Source organism: Haematobia irritans, chromosome 4 (genome assembly GCF_050003625.1).
Source record: "Haematobia irritans isolate KBUSLIRL chromosome 4, ASM5000362v1, whole genome shotgun sequence".
NCBI lineage: Eukaryota > Metazoa > Arthropoda > Insecta > Diptera > Muscidae > Haematobia > Haematobia irritans.
Genome location: NC_134400.1, coordinates 32,136,695 through 32,155,200, shown reverse-complemented (window position 1 = coordinate 32,155,200; position 18,506 = coordinate 32,136,695). Strand labels below are relative to the sequence as shown.

The 18,506-nt window shown below is 33.1% G+C and overlaps 1 protein-coding gene across 1 annotated transcript; it reads left to right on the top strand.

Annotated features, from left to right (window-relative positions):
• Positions 1 to 832: 832 nt before the first annotated feature.
• Positions 833 to 18,291, top strand: LOC142233496 (venom acid phosphatase Acph-1-like). The gene is made up of 7 exons (XM_075304444.1): positions 833 to 1,038; positions 6,834 to 6,932; positions 7,005 to 7,088; positions 7,162 to 7,320; positions 12,279 to 12,464; positions 12,531 to 12,872; positions 18,006 to 18,291. The coding sequence occupies exons 1-7, from the start codon at positions 883 to 885 to the stop codon at positions 18,150 to 18,152; spliced, it is 1,173 nt and encodes a 390-aa protein (XP_075160559.1). The 5' UTR covers positions 833 to 882; the 3' UTR covers positions 18,153 to 18,291.
• Positions 18,292 to 18,506: the final 215 nt, after the last annotated feature.

Here is an 18,506-nt window from a genome sequence, read left to right as displayed (position 1 = left end):
GTCCTCAAGCCCTCCTGAAATTTCAAAGGAAATCCTAATATTTGGTTCATGGTGGTGGGTATTTAAGATTCGGCCCGGCCGAACTTACTGCTGTATATACTTGTTATAGAAAATTTTGTCAAAATTTTATTTCTATAGAAAATTTTGTCAAAAATTTATTTCTATAGCAAATGTTATTTCTATAGAAAATTTTGTAAAAATTTTATTTCTAAAGAAAATTATGTCAAAATCTTATTTCTATAAAAAATTTTGTCAAAATTTTATTTCTATAGCAATTTTTGTCAAAATCTTAATTCTATAGAAAATTTTGTCAAAATTTTATTTCTATAGAAAATTTTGTCAAAATCTTATTTCTATAGAAAATTTTCTCAAAATTTTACTTTTATAATTTTTTTTATTTTTTTTGAATTTTTTCTCTATAGAAATTTCTATAGAAAATTTTGTCAAATTTTCAAACACTGAATTTACGGCGTTTGGTCCAGTTTAGAACATTTTAATTTCCAATTTTTTAATACTTGTACTCCGAATTTTCAGAATTGTTTTTCTCATGAAGTTTTTATATCCTTCTAAAGTAAAACTTTGTAATTTTTTTGTCTGCACCTAAGCTGGTGCTTTGCTGTTTAGACCAGAACATTAACATTTCCATAGTAGGTCACCAGAGCTTATTTGTATTGTAATTTAAAGCGCTTAGATTAAACTGGAGGTAGCAAAGTTTGACAATTGCCTCGATTTACGTTTCGCGAGGAATGAGTTTTTTTTTTGTTTTTGATTCGCATGAGTTTAATTTTGATGTGTATTTGCACTCAAGTTGCCTCAGTCACATCAGTCATCAATAAACTCTAGTTCAGTTTGTGAAATAATTTGAGCATACAACAACGCGATATGGTTTACCGCAAAACGTTAATAAAATGTTCAAGTTTAGTCTTTGTAGTAACGGTTATTGCTAGCGCTTGCATTAAAATAAATGCCGGGAAGGTTGTTTCATTGAAGAATGTAAAATCGTCAAATGGTAGCTCAAGTATTGAATTGGTGCATGTGGTAAGAATATTTTTGCACAACCCAGAAAAAATATCGTAGCCAAAAAAGCAATGAATATGTTTTTGCTAGATTGTTGGAAGCAAAGAACAAAATATTTATATAGCACCTATTGAGAACATCTTGTGAAGTTAAAATTATGTCAATCTCTAGAAGAGTAGTTTTGGATGCATACAAAATATACTTCAATATGAGGGTTGCATATTATATGTTCCCGGTAAACTCGCAAACTGCTGAACCGAGTCACTAGAAATTTTGAGAGAAAGTAGTAGGTGGTCATGTGGTGAATTTTTTTTTTTTTTTATATTTGAGGACCCCGCACTTGTCCCACATTTTGAAAATGGGACCAAAGTCTTCCGATTTGCTTGACATATTCAGGAAAGGTTGGGGGAGGCAAAGATTCGCTACTTTATTTTTCAACATTTGGTCGGGGAGGAGTACCTTCCCTTTGTCCAACGTTTTTTAGAGAAATCAATAAATTTTATGCATAATCAGTTAATCTGTTTTTGAAAACATTTATAATCTGATTTCCTTTTTGTTTTATATTTTGTTAAAAGTTATATTTAACTGTTCATATTCATTGTTTTCTTTTATTAGGTTATACATTTTATGGTTATTATATTTATATGTATACATATATCATCTTTAAATTAAATTTCCCAATTTAGTTAACATGGAATTTAATATCATTATAAAGTTGGTGCTATTATTTATGTGAAATAATTATTGTTGTACCAGCCTGACAAAAATGAAATAAAAAGCGAATACAGTGAATAAACTAAATTTTTCCGATTTACTTGAAATTCACTGCTCTACGAAATAACGCCCCAATGAAATAAAGCCCCAAAGAGAAAATGAAATAAGACCCCAAATGTTTATACAGATAAAACAATTCTTGGGACTTTATTTAATTTTCTTGGGGGTTTGTTTCATATTTAAGATTAGGATTTTAGTTCATAATGAAATAACGCCGCAAAATAAACAAGTATATACGGCCGTAAGTTCGGCCAGGCCGTATCTTATGTACCTTCCGCAATGGATTGCGTAAAAACTTCTACTAAAGACGGTCATCCACAATTGAATTACTTGGGTTGCGGCCGATGACAAGGCATCTTAAAACTTCTTAACATCATCTTCTAAATTGTAAGTTAGTCCATGCGGGATTTATAGTAGACCAAAGAAAGGCCGAATAAATACGTATATATTCAGTTCTTGACTGGTATATATAGGAAAGAAATAATTACGAACCGATATGAATTTTGTGTGGTGATTATAAAGCCAGAAAACCTATATACAATTATGAACACGATTCTTAGGCCGATAGCCTCTAGTTGCTAGTGTCTATATAAATACACGCAAAGAAAAAAACGTTTGGAAAACGTGTACCGAAAACGTTTTTCTTTTGTTAGAGTTTTTTGAATTGCTTTTAAACTTTTATCACCAAAAAAAATTCGTTTGTTACAAAATTTTTATTTTTTTCCAATAAAAAAGTTATTTTTTAAACAACAACACAGTCTATTTCGTTTATATCAAACACTGTTCTTTTCTGACTTTAGGTCTTTAATAAGACTCATTTTACAGTTCAAAATTTAATATACTACAAAGTAATATTGAACATTTTTTCGGAATCTTCCGAACATATCTGGAATATATGTAAAAAAAAAAACAAAAACAAACTTTGGTCGAAGCAGGGATCGAACCCACGACCCTTGGCATGCAAGTCGCATGTAGCAACCACTGCTCCACGGTGCCAAACTAAATGTTTGTTTCTGTTAAATAAACTTTGTTTATTCGGTTCGTGGGCGCCCCAAGCTATGCTATATAAATATAACTTATATGGATATTTATCTATTGATGACCATAACAGATACATAGCTCAGTGGTTAGTGTATTGGCTTACAAAGTACATGGTCCGCGGTTCGATTCTTCGTCCAGGCGAAAGGTAAAAAATTTTCAAAATTTATAAAATCTTAGAATTTCTTCTACATTGTTGGCATTACAAGAAAAAGGTGTTAGGAACTAAAAAACCTCGTGGACGTGAGAAAGATGTGAGGAAAATGCAATTAGCAAGAAAACAATGTTGTTTTTGAGTTTGTCTTTATGAAATTGTTTTTACATCCTGGAAAAGAATAAACGTTTATCACAAAAAGTATATACTTTTCTTCCAAATACACTTCCTTACAACGAAAAGCAAATGAGAAACGAACTTTGTTTGTCTAAAATTTCGTTTGGGAGGAAAGAATTATTTTTTGCGTGTAAGTTTATTGTAATTTGTAATTATAATAAATTAAACAAGTATATACGGCCGTAAGTTCGGTCAGGCCGAAGCTTACCCTCCACCATGGATTGCGTAGAAACATCTACTGAAGTCGATGGCAAGGTATCATAAAACTTCCTAACAACGTAATAGTCCATACGTGGTATATATTAAACTACAAAAGGGCCGATTAAATACGTATATAATTAAGTTTAACAACATTTTCTAAAGAAGTAAAATTTTGACAAAATTTTCTACAGAAATAATATTTTGACATTGTTTTCTATAAAAATAAAATTTTGGTAGATTAATTTTGGCTCTAGTGGCAACCATGATTATGAACCGATATGGAACAATTTTTGTGTGATTGGGGATCGGCTATATATAACTATAGACCGATATGGACCAATTTTGGCATGGTTATTAGCGGTCTTATACTAACACCACGTAGCAAATTTCAACCGGATCGGATGAATTTTGCTCCTCCAAGAGGCTCCGGAGATCAAATCTGGGGAACGGTTTATATGGGGGCTATATATAATTATGGACCGATATGGACCAATTCTTGCATGGTTGTTAGAGACCATATACTAACACCACGTACCAAATTTCAACCGGATCGGATGAATTTTGCTCCTCTAAGAGGCTCCGGAGGTCAAATCTGGGGATCGGCTTATATGGGGACTATATATAATTATGGGTCGATGTGGATCAATTTTTGCATGGTCATTAGAGAACATATACCAACACCATGTACCAAATTTCAGCCATATCGGATGAAATTTGCTTCTCTTAGAGGCTCCGCAAGCCAAATCGGGGAATCGGTTTATATGGGGGCTATATATAATTATGGACCGATATGGACCAATTCTTGCATGGTTGTTAGAGACCATATACCAACATCATGTACCAAATTTCAGCCGGATCGGATGAATTTTGCTCCTCTAAGAGGCTCCGGAGGTCAAATCTGGGGATCGGCTTATATGGGGACTATATATAATTATGGGTCAATGTGGACCAATTTTTGCATGGTCATTAGAGAACATATACCAACACCATGTACCAAATTTTAGCCGGATCGGATGAAATTTGCTTCTTTTAGAGCAATCGCAAGCCAAATTTGGGGGTCCGTTTATATGGGGACTACGTAAAAGTGGACCGATATGGACCAATTTTTGCATGGTTGTTAGAGACCATATACTAACACCATGTACCAAATTTCAGCTGGATCGGATGAAATTTGCTTGTCTTAGGGCAATCACAAACCAAATTTGGGGGACGGACGGACATGCTCAGTTCGACACAGAATTTCACCACGACCCAGAATATATATATATACTTTATGGGGTCTTAGAGCAATATTTCGATGTGCTACAAACGGAATGACAAAGTTAATATACCCCCATCCTATGGTGGAGGGTATAACAAAACAAGTATATACGGCCGTAAGTTCGGCCAGACTGAATTTTATGTACCCTCCACCATGGATTGCGTAGAAACTTCTATTAAAGACTGTCATCCACAATCGAATTACTTGGGTTGTGGCATCTTAAAACTTCTTAACATCGTTTTCTAAATTGTTAGTTAGTCCATACGTGGTAGAGAACCAGAATTGAAATATGGGGGTCGCTTATGTGGGGGCTATATACAATTATGAACCTGATATGGACCAATTTTTTGTGATTTATCTGAGGGCTATATATATCTATAGACCGATATGAACCTAGTTAGGCATGGTTGTTAACGGCCATATACTAGCACAATGTACCAAATTTCAACTCAGTCGGATGAAATTTGCTCCTCCAAGAGGCTCCAAAACTAAATCTCGGGATCGGTTTATATGGGGGCTATATATGATTATGGACGGATATGGACCACTTTTGGCATGGTTGTTAAATATCATATACTAACACCACGTACCAAATTTCAACCCGAACGGATGAATTTTGCTTCTCCAAAAGGTACCGGAGGTCAAATCTGGGGATTGGTTTATATGGAGCTATATATAATTATGGACTGATATGAACCAATTCCTGCATTGTTGTTGGATACCATATACTAACACCACGTACCAAATTTCAACTGAATCAGATGAATTTTGGTCTCCAAGAGGCTCCGGAGATCAAATCTGGGGATCGGTTTATATGGGGGCACGCGGGAATCGTGAGTCACGCTGAGGGAAACGGCGTGAGTGTGCGTGAGCGTGATTAACCAACCAAATGTCGTGAGCGAGCGTAATTCACGAAAATAATATCTTCGTGAGCGTGCGTGAGTAACGAATTACGGAAAAACACGCTCGCGAAAATAGTCCCGCTTACCAACATAAAATGCTTAGGAGTTGAATTCATTTATAATTTTTGTGATATCCTAAGTGTTTAAAGTTTTATAACGCTCTCGATTTTAATCATACTCATGTTTTCAGTCAGGTTCTGTAGGTAAATTACTCATAAAATTTTTCGTGAGTCACGCGGTTTTTCGCGAGTCACGACATTTTTCGTGAGTCACGATATTTTTCGTCAGTCACGACATTTAAAAGATTTTCGTGCGTTAGTGTTCTTGAGTACAAATTTTCTTTTCGTGAGCGTGCGTGAGCGTGAGTCCTACCAAAAAATATCGTGCGTGAGTGTGCGTGAATATGATTTTTCCGTCGTGAGTGTGCGTGAGCGTGAGTAAAATATTACTCACGTGCACACCTCTAGTCTCTATCGGTCCATAATTATATGTAGCCCCCATATAAATCGATCCCCAGATTTCTCCTCCGGAGCCTCTTGGAGGAGTAAAATTCATCCGATCCGGTTGAATTTTGGAACATGGTATTAGAATGTGGTCTCTAACAAACACTCAAGAATTGGTCCATATTCGTCCATAATTATATATAGCCCCCATATAAACCTTTCCCCAGATTTGATCTCCGGAGCCTCTTGGGGGAGCAAAATTCATCCGATCCGGTTGAAATTTGCAAAGTGGTGTTAGTATAAGGCCGCTAATAACCATGCCAAAATTGGTCCATATCGGTCTATAGTTATATATAGCCGATCTCCAATCACACAAAAATTGTTCCATATGGGTTCACTAGAGCCAAAAATAATCTACCAAAATTTTATTTTTATAGAAAACATTGTCAAAATTTTATTTCTATAGAAAATTTTGTCAAAATTTTATTTCTATAGAAAATTTTTTCCAAATTTTATTTCTATAGAAAATTTTGACAAAATTTTACTTCTATAGAAAATGTTGTCAAAATTTTATTTTGTCAAAATTTTATTTCTATAGAAACTTTAAACTTAATTATATACGTATTTAATCGGCCCTTTTGTAGTTTAATATATACCACGTATGGACTATTACGTTGTTAGGAAGTTTTATGATACCTTGCCATCGGCTTCAGTAGACGTTTCTACGCAATCCATGGTGGAGGGTAAATAAGCTTCGGCCTGGCTGAACTTACGGCCGTATATACTTGTTGTTCTTTAATCACGATATATAAACGTCAACCTCGCTTGTATTTAATAATTAAAATTATATAATTTTTTCATTGTAGCTTTTTCGTCATGGCCCTCGCACCCCGGTCAATACATATCCCAATGATCCTTATGCCAATGATACATTTTTCCCTTATGGTTGGGGTCATTTGACAAATGTATGTTCGTTCATAAAAGCCAGCGTATATTGAGAACGAATAATGTAATTTGTGATCTTGAAATATTTTCAGGATGCCAAAAAAGAGCTTTTCAAAATTGGTAAAGATCTGGCGGCAAGATACGAAGAGCTTCTCCAGCCATATTATAAACCCGATGTAGATAAGAAAAAAAGTGTATTTAATTTTTGGAAAATATTAAAACTTATAATCCTTTAAATTTTTTTTGTAGATTATTTATGCTCAATCTTCAGAATCACCACGTACAATGATGTCAATGTCTATGGTATTGGCTGGTCTACTACCACCCGTCAATACTCCAATGGAATGGAATTTTAAATTAAATTGGCAGCCAATTCCAGTATTTTCAAAACCAGCAGAAACGGATATTGTAAGTATATACGTGGGTGGCCTACGGAAAAAATTATATTCCGTGGAAAACAGAAAACATATAAATTTAGCTGAAATTTGGGTTCACTGTTTTTTGAGTGTCAAAAAAAAAAATTCTATTGAACTAAAATTGTGACAAAATTTTCTATAGAAATAAAATTTTGACAAAATTTTTCATAGAAATAAAATTTTGAGAAAATTTTGTATAGAAATAAAATTTTCACAAAATTTTCTATAGAAACAAAATTTTGACAAAATTTTCTATAGAAATAAAATTTTGACAAAATTTTCTATAGAAATAAAATTTTTACAAAATTTTCAATAGAAATAAAATTTTGACAAAATTTTCTATAGGAATAAAATTTTGACAAAATTTTCTGTAGAAATAAAATTTTGACAAAATTTTCAACAGAAATAAAATTTTGACAAAATTTTCTATAGAAATAAAATTTTGAAAAAAATTTTCTACAGACGTAAAATTGGGATAAAATTTTCTACAGAAATAATCAAAATAAAATTTTGACAAGATTTTCTATAGAGATAAAATTTTGACAAAAAATATTATAGAAACAAGTAAGTAAAGTCTAAAGTCGGGCTGAGCCGACTATATTATACCCTTCACCACTATGTAGACTCTCAACTACTTCAAATTTGCTGGGAGCTATATAAAGGTTTGCATTTCCAGATACAAATACTTTTAATGGAGACAATTTTTTGTACTTTTACAAAAACTCTAGAATTACAATTTAAATCGGCTAACGCCCTGGGATGAAACACAATGTTAACATAGTAAAAAAATATGGGAAATATGAAGCGAGAGAAATTTTAATGCAATTATACAAAAGAGCATTTATGATTTATCAGATGATACATATGTATTCGAGATATAGGGCAATTTTAGTAATATTTACAATTTTTGATACTTAGCAGTGGCGACTTTACAGGGATATTGGTTAGATCCCGCCTTTTATCTAAATCTGAACCAAATTAGATCAAACTTGACACACTTAAATATCATATTAAATATATTCTCCGTGGAAACTATCCAGTCAATTGGAAGAAAATCTCATTGAAAATGGGTCTAAAATATGAAACAGTCTACCATATTTCCCCAACTCTGGCGTACGTATATATGGGAGCTATATATAATTTGAACCGATTGTGACTAAATTTGACATGCATTGTTAGAATAATAACTCTGCAATCTCTGCAAAATTCCACGTAAAATGAGTATAACTATAGCTTCCGTGATCATATGAGTGCAAATCGGACGAAAGCTATATATGTGAGCTATATCTAAATCTGAACCGATTTCAATCAAATTTAGCAAGCATTGGCAGAATGTCAATTCTACTCTCTGTGAAAAATTTCACGAAAATCGGTAGTAAACTTTGGCCTCTGTTGCCATATGAGTCTAAATCGGATGAAAGATATATATGGGAGCTATATCCAAATCTGAACCGATTTGGCCGGTATTTTGCAAGTTTTTCGAGACTCATAAAATATTCGGATGTACGGAATTTGAAGAACATCGGTTGATAAACACGCCAATTATGACCAGATCGGGGATAAATATATATGACAGCTATATCTAAATCTGAACCGATTTTTTCCAAAATCAATAGCGATCGTCTTTGTTCCCCAAAACGACCCTGCGCCAAATTTGAGGACGTTCGGACTTAAACTGCGACCTGTACTTTGCGCACAAAAATACATGAACAGACAGACGGACGGACAGACAGACAGATGGACATCGCTAAATCGACTCAGAATTTAATTCTAAGACGATCGGTATACTAAACGATGAGTCTCAGACTTTTGCTTCTTGGCGTTACATACAAATGCACAAACTTATTATACCCTGTACCACAGTAGTGGTAAAGGGTATAATAAAATTTTGACAAAATTTTCTTTAGAAGAAAATTTTGTACAAAAGTTTTAGCAATAAGATTTTGACAAAATTTTTTATAGAAATTAAATTTTGAAAAAAATTCTATAGAATCAAAATTTTGACAAAATTTTCTGTGGAAATAAAGTTTTGACAAAATTTTCTATAGTAATTAAATTTTGACAAAATTTTCAATAGAAATACAAGTTTGACAAAATTTTCTATAGAAATAAAATTTTGACAAAATTTACAATAGAATCAAAATTTTGACAACATTTTCTGTAGAATTAAGTTTTGACAAAATTTTTATATAGAAATAAAATTTAGACAAAATTATCGACGGAAATAAAACATTTGACAAAATTTGTCAAAATTCTTTATAGAGATAAAATTTTGACAAAATTCTCCACAGAAATAAAAGTTGAACAAAATTCTCTATATAAATAAATGTTGGCAAAATTTTCAATAGAATTAAAATTTTGGCAAAAAATTTTATAGAATTAAAAATTCTAAAAAATTATCTTTAAAAAAAAAAACAAGTATATACGGCCGTAAGTTCGGCCAGGCCGAAGCTTATGTACCCTCCACCATGGATTGTGTAGAAACTTCTTCTAAACACTGCCATCCACAATCGAATTACTTAAGTTGCGGTAACGCTTGCCGATGGCAAGGTATCTTAAAACCTCCTACCACCGCCTTCTAAATTGTATGAAAGTCCATACATGGTATATATTAAATCAAAAAAGATCGATTAATTACGTATATAATTCAGTTTGACAAAATTTTCTATAGAAATAAAATTTTTACAAAAAAATTTTGACAAAATTTTCTATAGAAATAAAATTTTCACAAAATTTTCTATGGAAATAAAGTTATGACAAAATTTTTTATAGAAATTAAATTTTAAAAAAATTTTCTATAGAAATAAATTTTTAATAAAAATTTTCTATAGAAATAAAATTTTGACAAAATTTTCTATAGAAATAAAATTTTCTATAGAAATAAAATTTTGACAAAATTTTCTAAAAAAAATGAAATTTTAACAAAACTTCCTAAAGAAATAAAATTTTGACAAAATTTTCTATAAAAATAAAATTTTGACAAAATTTTTTATAGAAATAAATTTTTAATAAAAATTTTCTATAGAAATAAAATTTTGACAAAATTTTCTATAGAAATAAAATGTTAACAAAATTTTCTATAGAAATAAAATTTTCTATAGAAATAAAATTTTCACAAAATTTTCTATGGAAATAAAGTTTTGACAACATTTTTTATAGAAATGAAATTTTAAAAAAATTTTCTATAGAAATAAATTTTTAACAAAAAGTCTCTATAGAAATAAAATTTTGACAAAATTTTCTGTAGAAATAAAATTTTCACAAAATGTTCTATGGAAATAAAGTTTTGACAAAATTTTTTATAGAAATTAAATTTTAAAAAAAATTTTCTATAGAAATAAAATTGTGACAAATTTTTTATAAAAATAAAATTTTGACAAAATTTTCTATAGAAATAAAATTTTGGTAGATTATTTTTGGCTCGCGTGGCAACCATGATTATGAACCGATATGGATCAATTTTTGTGTGATTGGAGATCGGCTATATATAACTATAGACCGATATGATCCAATTTTGGTATGGTTGTTAGCGGCCATGTACTAAACCATGTTCCAAATTTGAACCGGATCAGATGAATTTTGCTCCTCCAAGAGGCTACGGAGGTCAAATCTGGGGATCGGTTTATATGGGGTCTATATATAATTATGAAGCGATGTGGACCAATTTTGCATGGTTGTTAGAGACCATATACCAACACCATGTGCCAAATTTAAGCCGGATCGGATGAAATTCGCTTCTCTTTGATGCTCCAAAGGCAAATCGGGGGATCGGTTTATATGGGGACTATATATAATTATGGACCGATATGGATCAATTTTTGCATGGTTGGTAGAGACCATATACTAATACCATGTACCAAATTTCAACCGGATCGGATGAAATATGCTTCTCTTATAGGCCCTGCAAACCAAATTGGGGGTCCGTTTATATGGGGGCTATACGTAAAAGTGGACCGATCTGCAATACCATCCGACCTACATCAATAACAACTACTTGTGCCAAGTTTCAAGTCGATAGCTTGTTTCGTTCGGAAGTTAGCGTGATTTCAACAGACGAACGGACGGACGGACGGACATGCTCAGATCGACTCAGAATTTCACCACGACCCAGAATATATATATACTTTATGGGGTCTTAGAGCAATATTTCGATGTGTTATAAACGGAATGACAAAGTTAATATAACCCCCATCCTATGGTGGAGGGTATAAAAATGTTGACAAAAGACAAAAATAAGAAATAGAATTTTGACAAAATTTTCTATAGGAATACAATTTTTACGTATTTGTGAGTGTTGTTGACCTATTTTGTGTTAGGTTAAAGTGGCAGCCCGATTAAAATTCAGGCTCACTTAGACTATACAGTCCATTGTGATTTTGTGTTTATTCTGATTATTAATTTTGTTCGGCTTGAGGTCATAGAAACAATCGATTATTGATTTATTTTCAATATTTCGATTAGTACCACTAACCATCTTCTGGGATTTTGTATGTGAGTACGGGGACTTGCAGAACGAACAGCAGCACACGAACTCACATACAAAACCCAGAAGATGGTTAGTGGTACTAACCGAAATATTGGAAATAAATATTAAAACAAATCAATAATCGATTGTTTCTATGAGCTCAAGCCGAACAAAATTAATAATCGAAATAAAATGTTGACATTTTCTGTACAAATATAAATTTGAAAAAATTGTCTATAGAAATAAAAGTTTGACAAAATTTTCGATAGATTTAAAATTTTGACAAAATTTTCGATAGAATTAAAATGTTGACAAAATTTTCGATAGAATTAAAATTTTGACAAAATTTCTTACAGAAATAAAATGTTCACAAAATTTTTTACAAATTCAATATCAATAATAATAAAAATTCCACTTTTCGTGTTAGGTTATACTATCAAAGTCCATTGAAGAAATATTTTTTTCATTTTAATTCTTTTACTCAGTGGTTACGCATGACTGCCAAATGTCCACGCTATGATCAGGCTCTCCAAGAGGTTCTACAGCAATCTGAAGTTTTAGAAGAATTGGGCGTATACAAAACAATGTTTGAAGAATTGACCAATATAACCGGTCTAAATATTTCCACAGCGGCAGACATCAATTCTTTGTATATAACACTACTGGCAGAGGTAAGTTTTTTGTATAATTAGAAACTATAGAACTCTAAGCTAATATTTCTAACCTCAACCCTACAGGAAAGTTATGGTTTGACTTTGCCTTCATGGGCCCGACAATATTATCCGGATCGTTTACAATTTTTGGCTGAACAAAATTATGTTTACAATGCCTATACCATGGAAATGCAACGTATTAAAGGTGGACCATTCCTGGAGAAAATTTTCGAACAAATGCAAGGAAAAGTTCAGGGAACCCTTTCACCAAGAGAGCGTAAAATGTTTCTTTATTGTGGCCATGATTGGACCATAGTGAATATTTTGTCTGCCCTGAACGTTTGGAAAAGACAAATGCCCAGTTTTTCTGCTGTCATAGCGTTCGAATTACATCAACATAAAGAAACCAAGGAATATTTTGTAGAGGTAAGTTTGGATATATACAGTGAGTGTGAAAATAAAGTGCACATTGTGTTTGTTTTGAAAGGGGGCTTTATAGTGTAAATTATTTTATTTCTGATTTTTCAATTTAAGAAGAAATTTAAATACTCTTTGGGTTAACCAAAATTTGTGAAATAAAAACGTAAATATGAAGGCTTGAATAAAAGGCTTCTGAAACAAATGATTACGTACACTTTACTATGAATCTGACTATACATGGAAAAAACGTATTCCATGTACGTCTAGAATAGTATATTACACTTAAAGTATACCCCCATATCATTCTATAGGGGTGGGTATTAACCACCATAGAATGGTAATGGGGGTTAATAAGTTTGCAATTCCGTTTTTAGTACACGGAAATAACCATTTCCGACTAGAGAGAAATTGTAAGACGATGTAAGATGTAAAGAACACTGTTAAATTTTTTCCAAGAAAAAGTACGCGTGGCAATAAATTCACTTTATAATTCTAAAATTTCTTAAAGTCGATGCGTATTGGATGACAGTCGAATCAAATAGAGCGAGCCAGTCCACGTTGGTTTAACTATTTGACAAGTCAATATCGAAATGAAACGATTACTATAATACAACACGTTAATAGCTTTGTTGCCAGGCACAAAAGCAGGTTAATGAATGAAAGAAGCTCTCTTATCCGATTTTTCGTATATACCATTGTCTAACTACAAATAATGTTTGTTTTCTATTATGAAATTTCAATATCAATTATCAACGTCAATTAAAAAATTGATTAACACAAAAATTCGGTCGTAATGGATTCTCCATATAGATTGAAAAATTTGCTGGCTAAATCAAATTTCAATGAAAATTTGTTTCGAAGCTCAATTATGATTTTAACTGGAAAAATTTCCTGTAAGTAAAAAATTTTTAGAGGTATGGCAAATGTAGTATAAAATATTGGAAAAGTCTATTAAAATAACCATGTCCGTCTGTCTGTATGTTATAATCACGTTAGAGCCTCCAATAATGGCGCTATTGTCTTAAAATCTGCCGCAGATTCTTTTTTGTTTTCAGGCAGGTCTAGTTCGAAAATTGGCAATAGCGGTCCAGGTTTTGAAATAGTTCCCGCTTTAAGACCCTCCCAAAAGAGAGAACTTACTCATAATGGACTTTGATAGTACGAAATAACACGGAAACTTAAATGTTTAAAGAAATTGAAATGTAAAAAAAACAAGTATAAACGGCCGTAAGTTCGGCCAGGCCGAATCTTATGTACCCTCCACCATGGATTGCGTAGAAACGTCTACGAAAGACTGTCAGCCACAATCGAATTACTTGGGTTGTGATAGCTTAAATAGTTTCTAAATTATGTGTTAGTCCATACGTGGTATACATTAGACAAAAAAAGTATGTGTAGGTAAGTCTACAAATAATTACGAATCGATATGGGCTTTTGCACGGTACGTAGGGAGCCAGAATTGAAATATCGGGGTCGCTTATATGGGGGCTATATACAAATATTGATATGGACCAATTTTTGTGTGATTGGGGATCGATTTATCTGAGGGCTATATATAACTATAGACCGATATGGATCTAGTTAGGCATGGTTGTTAACGGCCATATACTAGCACAATGTACTAAATTTCAACTGACTCGGACGAAATTTGCTCCTCCAAGAGGCTCCAAAACCAAATCTCGGGATCGGTTTATATGGGGGCTATATATGATTATGGACTGATATGGACCACTTTTAACATGGTTGTTAAATATAATATACTAACCACGTAAAAAATTTCAACCAGATCGGATGAATTTTGCTTCTCCAAAAGGCACCGGAGGTCAACTCTGGGGAACGGTTTATATGGGTGCTATATATAATGATGGACTGATATGAACCAATTCCTGCATGGTTGTTGGATACCATATACTAACATCACGTACCAAATTTCAACCGAATCGGATGAATTTTGCTCTTCCAAGGGGCTCCGGAGGTCAAATCTGGGGATCGGTTTATATGGGGGCTATATATAATTATGGACCGATGTGGACCAATTTTGGCATTGTCATTAGAGAATATATACCAACACCATGTACCAAGTTTCATCCGGATCGACTGAAATTTGCTTCTCTTAGAGGCTCCGCAAGCCAAATCGGGGGATCGGTTTATATAGGGGCTATATATAATTACGGACCGATGTGGACCAATTTTTGCATGGTTGTTAGAGACCATATACTAACACCATGTACAAATTTCAGCCGGATCGGATGAAATTTTGTTCTCTTAGAGGCTCCGGAAGTGAAATCTGGGGATCGGTTTATATGGGGGCTATATATAATTATGGACCGATGTGGACCAATTTTGGCATTGTCATTAGAGAACATATACCAACACCATGTACCAAATTTCAGCCGGTTCGGATGAAATTTTGTTCTCTTAGAGGATCCGGAAGTGAAATCTGGGGATCGGTTTATATGGGGGCTATATATAATTATGGACCGATGTGGACCAATTTTGGCATTGTCATTAGAGAACATATACCAATACCATGTACCAAATTTCAGCCGGTTCGGATGAAATTTGCTTCTCTTAGAGGCTCCGCAAGCCAAATCGGGGTATCGGTTTATATAGGGGCTATATATAATTACGGACCGATGTGGACCAATTTTTGCATGGTTGTTAGAGACCATATACTAACACCATGTACAAATTTCAGCCGGATCGGATGAAATTTTGTTCTCTTAGAGGCTCCGGAAGTGAAATCTGGGGATCGGTTTATATGGGGGCTATATATAATTATGGGCCGATGTGGACCAATTTTTGCCTGGTCATTAGAGAAGATATACCAACACCATGTACCAAATTTCAGCCGGTTCGGATGAAATTTGCTTCTCTTAGAGGCTCCGCAAGCCAAATCGGGGGATCGGTTTATATGGGGGCTATATATAATTACGGACCGACGTGGACCAATTTTTGCATGGTTATTAAAGACCATATACTTACACCATGTACCAAATTTCAGCCGGATCGGATGAAATTTGGTTCTCTTAGAGGCTCCGTAAGCCAAATCGGGGGATCGGTTTATATGGGGGCTATATGTAATTATGGACCGATGTGCACCACTTTTTGCAGGGTTCTTAGAGATCATATGCTAACACCATGTACCAAATTTCAGCCGGATCGGATGAAATTTGCTTCTCTTAGAGGCTTCGCAAACTAAATCGTGGGATCGGTTTATATGGGGGCTATATATAATTATGGACCGATCTGGACCAATTTTTGCATGGTTGTTGGAGACCATATACTAACACCGTGTACCAAATTTCAGCCAGATCGGATGAAATTTGCTTCTCTTAGAGGCCTCGCAAGCCAAATTTGGGGGTCCGTTTATATGGGGGCTATACGTAAAAGTGGACCGATATGGCCCATTTGCAATACCATCCGACCTACATCAATAGCAACTACTTGTGCCAAGTTTCAAGTCGATAGCTTGTTTCGTTCGGAAGTTAGCGTGATTTCAACAGACGGACGGACGGACGGACATGCTCAGATCGACTCAGAATTTCACCATGACCCAGAATATATATACTTTATGGGGTCTTAGAGCAATATTTCGATGTGTTACAAACGGAATGACAAAGTTAATATACCCCCCATCCTATGGTGGAGGGTATAAAAAGCCAGATTAACTATATATAATTAAGTTTAGAGTTTCTATAGAAATAAAATTTTGACAACATTTTCTATAGAAGTAAAATTTGGAAAAAAAATTTCTATAGAAATAAAATTTGGAAAAAATTTTCTATAGAAATAAAATTTTGACATAATTTTCTATAGAAATAAAATTTTGACAAAATTTTCAATAGAAATAAAATTTCGACAAAATTTTCTATAGAAATAAAATTTTGACAAAATTTTCTATAGAAATAAAATTTTGACAAAATTTTCTATAGAAATAAAATTTAAAAAAAATTTCTATAGAAATAAAATTTAAAAAAAATTTTATAGAAATAAAATTTTGACAAAATTTTCTATAGAAATAAAATTTTGGTAGATTATTTTTGGATCAAGTGGCAACCAGGATTATGAACCGATATGGACCAATTTTTGTGTGATTGGGGATCGGCTATATATATAACTCCTCCAAGAGGCTCCGGAGGACAAATCTGGGGATCGATTTATATGGGGCCTATATATAATTATGGACCGATATGGACCAATTCTTGCATGGTTGTTAGAGACCATAAACTAACACCACGTACCAAATTTCAGCCGGATCGGATAACTTTTGCTCATCTAAGAGGCTCCGGAAGTCAAATCTGGGGATCGGCTTATATGGGGGCTATATATAATTATGGACCGATATGGACCAATTTTGGCATGGTTGTTAGAGACAATATACTAACACCACGTACCAAATTTCTATCGGATCGGATAACTTTTGCTCAGCTAAGAGGCTCCGGAAGTCAAATCTTGGGATCGGTTTATATGGGGGCTATATATAATTATGGACCGATGTGGACCAATTTTGGCATTGTCATTAGAGAATATATACCAACACCATGTACCAAGTTTCATCCGGATCGACTGAAATTTGCTTCTCTTTGTAGATCTAAATTTTCGATACCATATCACATCCGTTAAATATGTTGGCTGCTATATATAAAGGTTTGTCCCAACTACATACATTTAAATATCACTCGATCTGGACATAATTTGATAGACATATACAAAATCTATAGTCTCAAAATTTAAGTCGGCTAATGCACTATTTCTATAGAAAATTTATTTCTATAGAAAATTTTCCAAATTTTATTTCTATGGAAAATTGTGTCAAAATTTTATTTTTATGGAAAATTTTGCCAAAATTTTAATTCTGTAGAAAACTTTGTCAAAATTTTATTTCCATAGAAAACGTTCTCAAAATTTGTTCATCTAGAAAATTTTCTCATAATTTTATTTCTATGGAAAATTTTGTCAAAACTGTACTTCTATAGAAAATTTTTCCTCAAGAAAAATTTTTCGAAATGGTATTTCTATTGAAAAATTTCTCAAAATTTTATTTCTATAGGATTTTAGGGCCAACTTTGAAACTTTGCGAAACTTTGTCTTTAATTTCTGTTTTTACCATTTAATTGTTTGGTTTTTTTTTTTCAGATATATTTCCAAAATGGTCCAAAATCTGATTTCGAGCCACTAACAGTACCTGGATGCAGCTTCAAGTGCCCACTGGAGAAGTTGTTACAGTTAACACAAGATGTAATGCCAAATGCAGCTTATGAGGAAATGTGTCGCCTTAAATAAAAAAGAGTAATACAAGACTTTGTATTTTTTTAAGCTTAAAAGTATATATTTTACGATAAATATTATGAAATGTAATTATTGTATACAAAAAAATTAATAATAATAATAATAAATAAAGGTATATACGCCGAAATTTCAACCATGCCGAATCACATTTTATGAAACCTCCAACCCCATCATTCGAAACCTACAAACAACAGTGAACCCACCAACGTCCTTTAAAAATGTGTTCACCCAAAAACAAGTAAGGAAAGTCTAAAGTCGGGCGGGGCCGACTATATTATACCCTGCACCAGATCTAAACTTTCGATACCATATCACATCCGTCAAATGTGTTGGGTGCTATATATAAAG